Source organism: Vidua macroura, chromosome 5, assembly GCF_024509145.1.
Source record: "Vidua macroura isolate BioBank_ID:100142 chromosome 5, ASM2450914v1, whole genome shotgun sequence".
NCBI lineage: Eukaryota > Metazoa > Chordata > Aves > Passeriformes > Viduidae > Vidua > Vidua macroura.
Genome location: NC_071575.1, coordinates 19,194,923 through 19,209,221, shown reverse-complemented (window position 1 = coordinate 19,209,221; position 14,299 = coordinate 19,194,923). Strand labels below are relative to the sequence as shown.

Genomic DNA, 14,299 nt, shown 5'->3' with positions numbered 1-14,299 from the left:
TGACTAGGCGTTACAAAATGTAGACATTCTGCCTTTTTCTTTCATTTTATTCCATAGTTGTTGGCTTCTCCAAACATTGTGAGTCCCAGTCCCATCCTCCCCCCAGCCTACTAACCTGGAGCTTAATAAACGCGCAGACTGTTCCTTTGTTTACATCAAATCACTGAAAATACTGAATTGTGTCAAACACTGATTTTCTGCCTTCCCATCCCACCCAAAAACTCTGTTCAACTTAACCTCCCAGTCTGACACCAAGCCTTTATTCCAATCCTGTTCCCTCACAAGTTTTATAAGCAGCTTCAAGTAGTCCCAACTTGCTTCCAAAAACATCAGGAAAGGCTGCTTCAAGCACCTTACAAGAAGTGCAAAAACACATTAAATACCCTGAATTCCCTGAGAAGCATTTCAACAAATATTTAGTCTGCTGGTAGATCCAGCTTCAGTAATGATCTCTTTTTCCCCACTTTTCCATGTCCCACGTGTTTCTGCCTTGCCGCCGATGGAGAATTGTACTGCACGGGGAGCTCTACTATGGAACTGTTGCCATAAAGTATCTCCCACACCTCTCCATGGCACTTGCCCCTCTCCAAACTTAACTTGAATCCTTGATCTAAGTGTCCAGCTACCTCTGAGTGAGCCCTGGTGAGAACAGAGTGCTGGTAGAGGAAAAAAAAACACCAAACTTGCCAAATTACAACAGCAGTATGAGCTGTTGGGTTTTTGTTTTCCACTGTAGGCAGAAAAGAAATAGTTGACAATGCATAAGTAACTTCTACAACACCCAATTTCAATTTCACTTAGGTTACCTCCTGCCTGCCTTTTGATTTTATTTCTACATGATATGTACATGGCATTTTCAACCTCAGTAATCTGCAGTACCACTTTCTGCCTTTGTTCCTGTACCTAGGTCTGGGACAAAGCATGTCAGCCCTTGGTTATGCTGACAAAATCATCTGTGGACTCTGATCACAGTTGTTTTGAAAGAGTTATTTTAACCTGGATTGGTATGCTGGTTTACAGCACGGCTCCACAAATAATAGTGTCAGCAAAGCTGAGCACAACTGCCCTGCCAGACAAAGTCAGAAATGAGAGGCTGAGTTTAAGGCCAGCACTGTAGCAGGAGCCCCATCCTGCTGAACCATGGCCCCCACATCTTCAAATTGCCCCATCCACCACAGGAAAACAGCCTGGCGTTACAAATGGCCCAACAAGCACTAAAAAAGGCTCAGTGATAGATGGGACAATAGCATCACCAATGGGGCTTAGGACAGCACAGTCCAGCAGGTGACCTCCACTGAGCTGTTCACACTTTTGTTGCACTTGGATAACTGTGGCAGTTTGTAGCATCTGCTGTTAGGAGGATGAGTTTTACCCCTCACCTTTAGACGACTGACAGCAGGACTTGATTTTCCTGCCACAGGCAGGCTGGCTAGCAAGGATCTCATGAAATTCCTACCACAAGCATCCTATTTCGTTTGTCTCTCTGCTGCCTGTGGTAGAGCATTTTGAGGCTTCATCTCTGGAATTCCTGAAGCATTAGCATCTTTGTGGCCACACCCTCAGCTACCATGAGAAACCTCCCTGCACATCAATGATGCAACTGTTCTGTGCCTCCACCCTGCTTTAAAAATGTTGTAGCTATACACTGCAACTGTATTCTTGCATCTGACCCCCAAAACCAAGCGGCAGCACACAAGACCATCTACATTCACCCACACCTTTCCATACAAATCCCAGAGATGAAGGATGCTAATCTTCACTTCAAAGCAATGTATTAATTCCTATGAAACATATAAATGCAAAACTGCAATGCTTGAGTTCAGTGTTCCCCCAGTCCAAGCCACATTTTGCAGATGGCAAAGTGCAAATGAATCACAGAATCACAGAACAGTTTGGGTTGGAAGAAACCTTAAAGATCATGTAGTCCCAACCCCCCCGCTATGGTTACAGGGACGCCTTCCACTATTCCAGATTGCTCAAAGTCCCAGCCAGACAGGCCTTGAGACACTGCTGCAAGGCATCAAAACTGGTGCTGCTATAAACAACAGACCGAATTCCTGAAGGATCAGGAATCAAACCCAAATCTTCAACATAACAGCAGAGACAAAAAGCTGGGCAAAATAGCCCAAACATTTCTGTTCAGGGTTTACCCCGCAGTGTACAAAAGCAGATTTTAGCCATGCAAAGCTTTCAAAGATATTCATATGCAGACCTCCAAGTTCCTGTTACCTAGCGTGAGAAATAAGTGGAATCAGAACCACACTGAGACAATCTAAGAATGAAACACAGCAGGGGAAGGGAATTGACCCACCTGCTGAGAAAAAGAGGTCAAAATACCCACACACCCTGCATTTGCTTATACAGCTGACAGAAGACACTGAGGTTTGCACAGAACCAAACAGAGGGAAGAAAGAAAGGCAAAAGGATCTGCACAGATCCTCATAGCTCAAGTGTCTTGTGAGAAGCAGAGGCTGCAAAGCCTTCTGTAATCAGTAAATCACTACTCGAGGCTATCAGACTTATAGACTGACAGAGGAGAGGAAGCACAAGAGCTTTCCTTGGTCATAATTTCTAGCTCATCATAGACAACAAGGTGATATTTCAACTGCAAATCAGTTGGTAAGATAACACACAATGTTTGTAGAAAGCCTACAGCTAAATTCAGAATACTGAGTCAAATACTTTGCTCTTCAGTTAGACCCATTCCTAAGGGAAAGGAAAAACCTTCCTTTGCTATGACAAAGAGAAGCTTGTGTCATATCCAAACCCAAACTCAGACAGGCTTATTTAATTCAGAGTGGCAGAAGCCCTTCTGCTGCAGCTATTCACCCCTGCTCTCAACCAAATTCTGGTTTCTCTCTCTTGTTTACTATGCTTTCGTAAAAAGATGAGATAAAGTGCTGCAAATAGGCTCGATGACTTCCTCCGTTGGTTGAGGGTGGGGCTCCCACCCATAGGATTTGCTAAGAGACACAGAACTTGAACCGCAGAGCAAGGCAGTTTTAGCACTTTCTTCCTTCCTTCATCTTCACCCCACTTTCAAAAAGCATTTCTCGCAGCATGGAAGAAAAAGGTATTAAAAAACTGGGTCACATGCACAGAAGGGGTTGTCATCTTGCCAGTGGGGCAGTGTCAAAGAGCTGCTGTTGTGTGCTGCAAAAATATGAAAAGGGGCTGGAGAATACACAGCTGAGGGAAGAGAGATCTCCATCAGCATCCTTTTCTCCATTTGCAGCTCTGGGGAGTTTCTCATTCAGGACACAGAACTGATCACACTTTAGAATTCTTGATACCATACCCCAACACCGGTAAATGAACTTGGATTAAGGCTAAAATATGAGTATCAAGTTAAAGATCGGAAAAGAAGCCACAACTGGTAAATCTTGATTATTCAAATCCCAAAATACATAAATTCAAAAATTAAAAATTAAGACTGTCATAAAAGGGTCAGTGCAAATGTTTATGAAGGTAAGAAACATTATCTCTGGCATTCAAACAAATGCAGCTTGCCCTTCAGTGACACTCTTCAATGAGAATGTTATTGTGATTGAAGGATTATGAGTGTTCCTAGTCCCAAACAGATGAAAGACTGGAGAAAGGCTCCTTCCCACGTTGCTGCTGTTGCCAGCACTGCCAAAGCACAGCATCACAGATACAGTGCTGCAGCTTCACTGAGTCTTCCCCACTGCCCAGCTCTTCCAGTCAACAGAGATACACGCAGAAAACAGCAGCCAAATGGAGTCCCTGTTAGCAGATTGTTTGGTGAGCCCCAGGTTGCTGTGGAAGCCAGAGCTGAGGTCCTGCCTCCCTGACACTCTGCCTCAGAGAGCCAGCCCTTCTCCTGGGTCAGCATTCTGAACCTGCGCAGCGTACCAGCTCACGCAGCTGTTTTCCCCAAGAAGAGCCACTTTCCAGCTCCCTGCATTGGGCTTGCCCTGGCTGCTGAAGCACACAGGCAGGGGGAACTGTGGTACCCTGCCTCAGCTCACTCACCATGGAGACACCCACCAGCTGAGCTGCTTCCAACGCCTGCACCAGGCACTGCTCCAGAGCCCACTTTCAGCAAGACTGTCAGTAACTTTAGTACAGCACTAGCCCACTGATGATGCAGCTGAAGTTTAAGATTTTCATTAACTGTGTGAAAAGCCTAAAGGTTTGTCACAGTAAACATGAAATTACTGGCAGAAAGGACTGAGATTTTTCCAAGGCCCAACACTGAGTTAATTTAAAATCTAACATATGTGCAATTTCTCAGAAAGTTCATCCTCTTTAGAAGCAAAATGGAAATTGTCACCCATGGTAACAGTTGTCACATCTGTGGATGACTATGGCTATGGCTTTGTGTCAAAAAACATTTACAGCAAATACAAATAATGTATAATCTGCTCCATCCATCACCATTAACTCTTGGCATTTAAAAGACACTACCTAAATCCTGAAATTAAAAAAGGCAAAGCTCATTACAATCAGGATTATACCACCTGTAAACTGGAAAGGAAAAGGGAGACAAGGAACTTCTACCAGGAACCCTTTGATTCATGCATTTGTGGACCAGACTTCATGCCTGTTTCTTGCATGGATAATTGGCCTTTGCAAACTCTTCTGATAACTTTCCAGAGGGCCCAGGGTGAGAAAGGTATGGGGTCACAAAAAGGAGAGACCATTCCCAGACAACAGATAAGAATGAAGCTAAGACAACTGTGGGAACACAAAGGGGAAAAACTGTTATTGCCTATCAGACTTTACTCCCCTGACCTATTACGTTTCTCTTGCAACTGGCAGAGTTAAATCTTCTGTCATGGCAGGGATCAAGGACCAAAAGTAGCCTAGCAAACACCTGAGCATGGTCTTCCTTCTACGGCTTCAGAAAGGGCAAACAGCACATTTCCATCCTAACACAATGAACTTTATTACTCCAATCATGTCTTATTAATCACAGATCATATAAACACATGGAAAACACACTCAGACAGGTATCTAAAAATACAAGCACAGCAGATGCAGTTATTAGTCCTCTGACAATGAGACTCTCAGCTTAAATGTACAGACAGCCTTCTACACAAAGCCTGAAGGCTCCAAGAAAAATTATCAAAGTCAAATAAACAGCAAATAATTCCTGGGAGACAAGTTAGAGGTATACTATCAAATTAAAATAAAACCAGTTACAGAAGTTATAGATTTCTGTGCAACACACCAGAAAGAGAAAAAATGTAGAGGACAGATGCAAGTGTCCTCTACTTCCCCCCCCCCCCCCCATTTTTTAATTTTTTTTTTCCTATTCCTTGCTTAGTGTTCCAGTCTTACCCTCAGAGCATGACACTGAGTATATTAAATGTCTAGGTGCAGCTTTATTTACAGTCCACATATATGTTTTTAACTCCTTGTCCTGAACGAAATTACAGTTCCAGCTTAAAAGCATGAAAGAGAAGCAGCTGCCAATGTGCAGAACAACAGACATAAGATGGCAGGGAAATGAAAATTTGTATTTTTGCTTTATTACTATAAATACATTCCATAAAACTGCAGGAATGTTGCTACAAAGATCTGGTATGTAAGGTGGTGAGAGAATGACGGGGACACGTTACGTAGCCAGAAGAGATATTTCAGGGTGTTAAAGCAATGGGTTTAGCTGCAGCTCTAATAGAACACACCACAAGCTTGAAATGTCGGCTGTGTAGCCACACTGCAACAGTTCCAAGTCAGCAGAACTCCACGCAGACATAGCAGTTCATCTATCCTGGCCCTTATGTAGAAGCCAAAATATATCTGAGGCATGAAGAACTGCCCCTGAAGTCACCAGCATGATGGCAGAACAGCTCGTGCCATGAAAAATACTGCACCTGCAGGTTACTGTCACATTCCAACAGCTTGCTGCCTCTCCTTTCTCTGACAAACACAGAAAGATACTCCTACTTCACAATTAACAGTTAAACAATTTATAAAACTTTTTTTTTGTTTTGTTTCTGACATTTAACATGTTCTACTGTAGCTATTGTATGTAACAGGAACCAAAGGTTGATTATATTCTCAACTGACAGATCTCCTTCAATTAGCACATACACACTAAATCGACAAGATTCATACTAAGAAATAAGAATAAATAAGAAAATATGAACATTAATATTAATTATAGAGCCATGCAGCAATAAAGCTAGAAGTGCATAATTTTCAAGTATTTAAAAAACTATTTTTTTCTCAACTGAGAAGTTGTTAGACTATCAGGTAAAGACTAAAGCAGGAAACAGCATTTTTAGCTACCCTACACAAACACAAGTGTGGATGTATGGCCAAATCTTGGGGTTGAGATGTTGAAGTCTAGAGACATGATTTAACCTTAGAAACTCACATGTGGCAAGCAGTTTGCTTCCAAAATTCAGTATCTCAAAGATCCTTAGGTTTTTGTGATGGTAGCTGTGCTGGACACTAAAGACCAGCTACTACAAGCTTTGTCTAGATGATAATCAACACTGATATGCTAAAGCATAAGCTGTGTTCTGCACCCTTAAATCACCAGCTGTCTCCAGTAAATACCAATTCTTTCAAAATTCATTCTAAGCAATGTCTCACAGACTCCTGAAAAAGCAAATACTGCATTTTAGTTTTATAACAAATATTGTATTTTGTCCACAAACCCTATTGCTAATAAAAAATGCAGCAAGTGACATGAAAGGCTTAATGAGATGATAATCATTAGACTGCCTGCTGTATTACAGTAATTTCTAATCATGTGGCATGTTGGAATTGAACCTTAGCAAGCTCCCATCACGGAATCTGAGGATAAAGTACACTCTTGTACTCTGAAATAAGCTCGAGCATCCAGCAGGCTGCACATCCCAGCAAAAACTGCATCAGAGTGTTGGTAGCATAGACCTAGGGCATGGAAACACCTCAGCACCTGTTAAAGCAGTCCCATTAGAATCTCCAAGCACAAATTCCATCCTCTTTGGATCTACACACAGCCACGTGTTCTGCATCCCAAAACACAAACATACAGAGAAGTTGGATGTGGGCACAAAAACTGGCAAACATCGGATACACTGAAGTGAAAAAGAAGCTCCTGGAAATTCTCAGCCTGTACAGCAGCCTCCTTCTAGATTCCAGTGCAGGCAATGCCCTTTTCAAAGGACACCTGTGTCATTTTTCAGAGACTCACACAGCACTACCACAGAGAAACACAAGGCACATTCCCAAAAACTCTCTACTTCTGCTTCGCCTGCTTGGATACATGTGATGGTCAAAACAGCTTTTCTGCAGGATTGTGCCATACAACAACCTTGCATTCTTGTCTGTGTTTAGTGTTTGCAGCCAAAAGCCAAAGATCACAATCCTGATGGATAAAACAAATGGCATGTGAAGCTTTAAATCTTGCAAAAGAGAAAAAAGCCACATATTTTGCATAACAGAGTATTGCTACATTTGCCAAATGTCTTTCCCCTAAAAATTTTTGCTGTTTTAGTTGAAGATACTTTCCACATAATTTTCTACTCAGATGTGCATTAGCTACTGTTTTAAACACTGTCTTCAAGAGTGAAAAATGGGGTGTTTAATATTCCCCCAAAAAACCTTACAATAGCCATAACCTTTAAATTCGACACTAAAAAATGACAGCATCTGACTGCTCTTCTACAGCACAACAGAGTTCAAAGAGTTGAGCACAGACAGCAGATTTTGAATAACTCATATTTTGTGAGGACAAGAAGATGAAAATCATCTTTGCAGAGCTACAAAAAATGCAAATAGCAAAAAGCCTTGTCTATTTGCACTGTTAAAAAATAGACCAAAACCTGAATAAATATAAAAACCCAACTCTCCTTTTTTCAAGATACTGTCATTCTAACTCAGATCACAGATGTCAGCTGCAGGTGAAGACTTATTTCCCACCATTTTTCTAAGGGCAATTGAGACTTTTAGTCTTGAACTAATGAATCCTGCTACTAGTAAAAGGTTACACAAAGTGGTAACAGAAAGCAAGAAGAATTAATGAAGCACAAAACGCAATTATTTTGAATCCTCTTTCACTGCCTATAAATGCTTTATTTCTTACTACAATACACTAATCTTTCAGTGGAGCAAAGCCCCACTGTAGGTGGCTGGTGGGTTGAGAAGGTTAAGTGAGATTAAGTGTACTTGGTAAAAAAATGTTGAAACATTTGCCTTTCCACTCTACCATATAAACAAAATTCCACATGGGACAAAGTAAGCAATTCACAGTTCTGTTAGGAACAAGCCCAGCAGGAGTAGCATGACTCTCACTCTCACTTTAAGGTGACATAAACGTGTCATCTCCCACTCCTCATATTTACAGTGTCCAAAAACCTTGTGTTGATAGAAGCCTGCAATGAAATTTCTCTTTTAGGGCACCAATTTGCAGAATAAATCTTATGTGGGGTTTAGATTCAGTCAGGAGAACCAAAGTACCAATGGCAGTTTGCACAGTACCACAGCTTGTAATGTAAAACAAAACCTTTCACTTCTCCCACACTTGTCTCAGGGATTTTTCCATGGCTGTTTGCCTCAAGATATACAGGACTTGATCTGTATCACAGGCTAATCCAAAGGAACACAAAGGAAAGCACAGTAAGACCAAAACAGAAACAAAGTCGATGCTGAGGAAGCGACATCCCCACTCTGGGCGTAAAGGTGAATTGGAGGTGTGGTGCCGGACAAGCTGTAGGCTGGTCTCATGGGCTGAATGCATATTAGCTCTAGGCAGAATATTTTCCACTTTACTTTCATTCCAATTTAATCCAGTTCTCAAACTTCATTTTATGGTGCAAAGCAAGGCACAGCAGGCAGGTGCAATTAGGGGCTTCACTTCAAAAACACATTCCTGATACAAGCTGTAATGCAGCTAGAACTGCAACCATCACAGTTCTCTCAAGAGTGTAAAGACTCTCCAGATGGAAAATAAAAGAAAAGAAGCCAACCAGCATCTGACATGGAAAGAGCTCTCCAGCTCTTTTAGTTCAGCACCAAAGCATCCACTGGATTCAACTTTTATACTTATGTTGAATCATCATGAAGGACTGTGTGGGGCTTGGTTCCTGGCTAACAAACTTGATAGGGACACAGAAGTCCAGCACAGCTGTGTCCAGTAGCAGATGACAGCACAACAAGTTTAAGTACCTCAATGTTTTCACAGACAAAAGGCACAGGCCAGAGAGAAGAAAGGAAGAAAGAATACACGACACTTGCATATTCCCAGCAGGGGAAAAAAGTCTGTTCTGGAACTGAAAGTAGGTATAGAGTTGTCGTGGTGCTGAGATGCTTCTGGATGAACATGGTCCCTAGTCATCCTCTGTACTTCTCAGGTTAAAAATGGGATTTTTTTCCTTTACATATCACAATTTATCTCACATCTGATCTTCTCTTCAAAAACTGCCCAGGCAAATTACATTTTAAACATTTCCCTATGTGTGGTTATTTCCAGCTGGCAGGTATGGGTAAATGATACCATTACTTGGGAGAAACTAATTTCAAATCATGTTTAGAACAGATGTGTTCAAGTGGGTTTTCTCCACTGCAGAAAGGATCTTTTAATGTGTTGCCAGTATTTTCACAAAGTGTTTTTCTTTGGTCCATCACAAAATTCACGTGTAAGAGATAAAAATGAAGCAATGAAGGGCACAAATCTGCAAAGACTAGTAATTTAGACCATGTTTTAAATAAATTTAAGACTCACTAATCATTCTGGATGCCTTACTTGAATTACTTGCAAGGGCCTCATTTTCAAAAGGACTGTAAAACAGACTCCTCTCAGGAATCACAAGTTTGGCCAGGCACACTTTGAAGAAAGCCAGTACTGAACACAAGTTAATAAAGTATTTGCATACATATACACCTAAAGCAGGACACCACAAAGAAGTCAGGAACACTTTCTTCTGAGAAGCATTAGTAAAAAGGCAGTCACTGGGACACTAGTCTTTCATCCAAAAGCAAGTAAGTGTATTCTGTAGAAGCTCATATACAAGCTCCTCAGATTAAAAAATAGACAACAGGTATGATATATCCAGACAGGACAATCTTTTCTTTTTGCTTTGGTAACACAATTTTAAGCAGGCATCCTAGAAACCTCTTAAAGAACATTACTGCCATTCTGCAAGCCACTTCAGCTGAAAGAGTGCTGCTGTCAAGTTCTCTTCATTCAAACAGAGAGATGACAGTCTAACCTTCAGCCCTCAGCAAAGTCTAATTCACAACACTGTGTTCATATTACAGTGTGCACTCCAGAAACAGAAAAAATGAGAAAATCCTCATTACTACACCATCTTCAAGTAAAGCTTCTGAAACAAGGCAGCAGGAAAGCTTTTGAAAGAAGAAAATACATATCTGATCCACTGCATTTTACTACAGCTGTTGTGTGAAACTGAGAGGACCTCAAAAATAACACATTTGCTGTGTGGTCTTGCTTCAAATTGCTACCTATAAGTCATCTAGTTCAGAGGTACCAAAGCATGACAAAACTATTTGTCAGACACCTTTTTTGCATTTTTGGGGGAAGGAGGGGAGCAAAACAGAAAAATACCTTCTCCAATGCTAATCTGACACTGAAAGCTTGGCTTTAGGGTAGATCCTCTCTGTTTACCCAGAAAAGTACACGTTCTCTGCCTGCACAGATTTTGCCTTTCCCTGCAAGAAAGGCAATGGCTGATGCCCATAGGGCTCATTCTAGCTGGTTTATAGCTACAAACATAAAAGAGGGTCCCTTGCTGGTTAACATCTTGAACACCATGCCTGGTTTTGGTCAGTTTACGGAATATGTACACACAAAGTTACAAGTGCCTCAGAGGTCTGGGGAGTTGCCACACTGCAAGAACAGAAACTGCAGAGGCAGGAAGCCTGTTACAAGAGTGATTACCAGCATGGGTCAAGTATATAAGGCACATCTAACATAGTATGTTCTCCAGAAGACTGTGCACTGAGATGAAACACAAGCCTTGTTTTGCAGTACAGTTACACCTGCAGCCAGTGCTCTCCTCCTCAGTATCGGAGGTGGCACCAACACTTCAGAAGGACCAGGCTGGGTGGGACAGGGTGGGGCTCTCACAAACTATGTTTTCCATGCAGAAGCAGAGAACCTGACCTTTCAAATCACATGGGAAACCATTCTCCACCAAAAAACATGCATAAAACCACTAGGGCAAAGAACTGAAGTGGTACTTACGCGGCATGATCCCTTGGCTCACCAACTCCTCCCGCGTGCGTCGCTGCTGGAGCTTCAACTGCAGCACTGCACGACAGCAGAGAGAAGGGAGAGAAGGAAACCCATCAGTACAAGAAACAACTGAAGAGACATTTTCAAATGCATCTTGTTTTCTTCTTTGGATGCCAAGGTGCTGGTGAGCAGTAGAAGGAAAATATCCCCCCTCCCACCCTGCTGCCCTGCCCTGCTGCAATTGCAGAAGTGGCCCCCAGCAGTCAGGTTTCCGTAGGCTGCTGCAGCCAGGGGGAGAGGAAGTTGCGCAGGGTCTTGGCAGGGTGATAAAAATCCACAAAGCCAGGCCTGTTTCTCAGTTCTTTCTAGAGCACCAACTGCTTTCCAAACCATTAATATTAAAACACAAACAAAGAGAAACACCAGCTGACAGGCCTCCAATAAATACAGAGTGACACCCCAGCTGCTAATGACTCCTGAAAACTCTAATTACTATGTGCAGATTAAACGATATGTCAAAATTGTTGGTCGTTACTCTAAATTACAAGGCTGATTTCCTTCCTCAGCTCAGAAATTCACCTTCAGAAATGTCTTGTGAAAGTGAAATACCATGGGTACATCTAGAAGTGTCCTTCCACTACAAAAGGAATCCCCTTATCACTAGAATTTTTCCTATTTATTTTAGCATAACAGAACATATTCATGACCTGTGTGAAATGCAATTGGCTGGGGTTTTTTTTTAGTGCAAATCCCTGGAATAGTAATAATTTCAACATTTAGTTTATAACAGCAGCTTCCCTTTAAACTATACAATCAAAGCAACATTCTAGATTGTTCTTACAGTCAAAGACATCTTTCATATGAAAGCAACCTTTCAAAACTGAAGAAAAAATTCACATTAATGTGTAGTCACACACATCTCAAAATAGGACAACGTGAGTATTACTGAATCCCATTTGCAATCAAGCCCAAACTCCTAAACAGGCTAAACATAAAATATTATAAAATGAATGGCAATGCATCTCATCTCCCCCGTTTAAATTTGAATTTATCTTATGCCTTTTTTATAGTACACATAATGAAAGTCCACACAAATGTAGTGGAACCACTACAGAGCAAAACTTCTCTACAGTCTAACTATACAATCTCATTATAACCCTTATGTCTCCTTTCTTAAGTACTTTGTTTGTCCAGTACATTAATTTCATACATTATATCCAAATTTGTCTTGTACACTCCCTAAAGTAGAGATCAAAAACTTTAAGAAGATGGTACTTTATCTACTTACAGACATCATCACATTTTACCTGTTTCTTTCAACCTCCTATCTGCACTTTGCATTTGACTAAGATACATCTTCCAATATGGGTTCTGGCCTTCATATGTACAAAAAAAGAGATCCATCTCTTCCTTTCTATGGTTGTTTCTGTAGCACCTTATCACCCTCACTTAAATCACATTTAATTTTCTTCTTGGATTTTTCTGGCTTCCACATGCATTGACTCTTGATGTACCTTTCTCTGAAACTGTTTATGACAGTGAGAGGAGTACCTCCTATCAGTGGAAACCTCTGTGCACACAGCGTGCAAACAAGTTACCTCTCTTCTGTTTCTCAAGACGAACTATGATTTCTTAATATATGCATCCTGAGCAGGAAAGTACTTTCTTTTAGTACATGGAAGTGAGAGAGGGGAGGAGGATGTACACAGCACCATGGTAATTCTGTGTGGGATCAGCCAAGAGCCAGAAGGAGGAGGAGGGAACAGAGAGGGGAAGGAACAGGCCCTTCATTTGGCTGTGAAACTGCAAACAGAAGTGGTAGTTCCAGACTCTTCCTCCCACCCAGCATGAGATCGCACTCCGACTTCTGTGCTAGTGTGAGGGCTAGCAAGCTCACAGCCAGCCTGCTCACAGAGCTTCTCATTTGCTGGATTCCTTTTGAGGTTATCAAAACCCAAATCTTGATCTAACACCTTGCTGAGAGGGACAGTGTCAAATCTCCCACTCTCCCCATCACCTCTCATGTCCCGCTGACTGGTGGCTGGACTCACTGACAGAGAGCACAGCCCAGTCAAAACAGGCACCAGTTTTTGCATTAGTGAGTTGAAGAGGATAACCACATAGCCAGGAGCTTTAGTGGAACAACTAGGGCCCCTGGTATTTGCCAGCACTGAAGGTGGAGTTGGACTTCATCCTTCCAACAACACACTGCCACTAAGTGATTTCTGCTCCATTAGGAGCAGCCCACTGAATCTCTCACTGCATGGCATTACTTCCCCTACTGACCCCATATATCCATACCCTAAATTAGCACATCTTACTAAATGTATACAGGCAAGGCCCAAACCTATAGCATCAGGTCCATCTCCCCAGCAGATAATCTCATTATTACTCATGTCTTCTATTTACACATCTAGCACCGTATGTTAGCTCTTTCTGCCACTTACTTGCTACAGCCATCTACCTTCCCTCACGTTTCTAACCACACCTACTGTTTCCCTTTCACCTCCCAGCCAGGCATTTCCAGCTAAAAGCTCCCCCACATAGGTGTGGCTGGCATTTTTTGCTCCTGGATGCACACCTGTATTGTCACCTGTATTAATGTGCATTTTGCTCAACTGTCTCAGTTTGCCTAAATGAGCTAAACTATTTTTTTAATGTCACAATTTATTCCTCCACTAGTATTTGTTCTGTCCACACTGTTACAGCCGCTTGCATGTGTTTCCAGACTGCACCGGGTTGAGCTTAACCAGAAATACTTTTCTGCTTTCTATGATTACAACCAGTTCTTAATCCAATTAAGCAGTACTTCATTAAATTCAAATATACTTCTTTAAACTAAAATACACTATGCTACTAAGTTAAAGATGTTATAAAAGTCTGTTGCACCTAGACAAAACCCCTAGCAACCAAATTTCACTTATCCAAATGACAGATTCACATTTGAGCAGACCTGTTTTCACAAACTGAAAAGCTGATCAGCGTGATTATACTGCTATTCTTATACCACCTAAATTCTTGATCAAATTTTCCATCTTTTTTTCCTGGAACTGACAACAGATGAGCCACTCTTTACTCACTCACCCTTTGTCAGCAGTGATGCAAAACGTTATCAGTCTTTTGCTCTTCTGAAGTCTCCCTGCT

The 14,299-nt window shown here is 41.7% G+C and overlaps 1 protein-coding gene across 1 annotated transcript in view; it reads right to left on the bottom strand.

Annotated features, from left to right (window-relative positions):
* Window positions 1-14,299, bottom strand: part of MRTFA (myocardin related transcription factor A) — a 93,417-nt gene that overhangs the window by 19,252 nt on the left and 59,866 nt on the right. Inside the window, exon 4 of the mRNA XM_053977457.1 lies at window positions 11,165-11,230. Coding sequence (XP_053833432.1) covers window positions 11,165-11,230 — 66 coding nt within the window. The remainder of the gene's footprint in view (window positions 1-11,164; window positions 11,231-14,299) is intronic.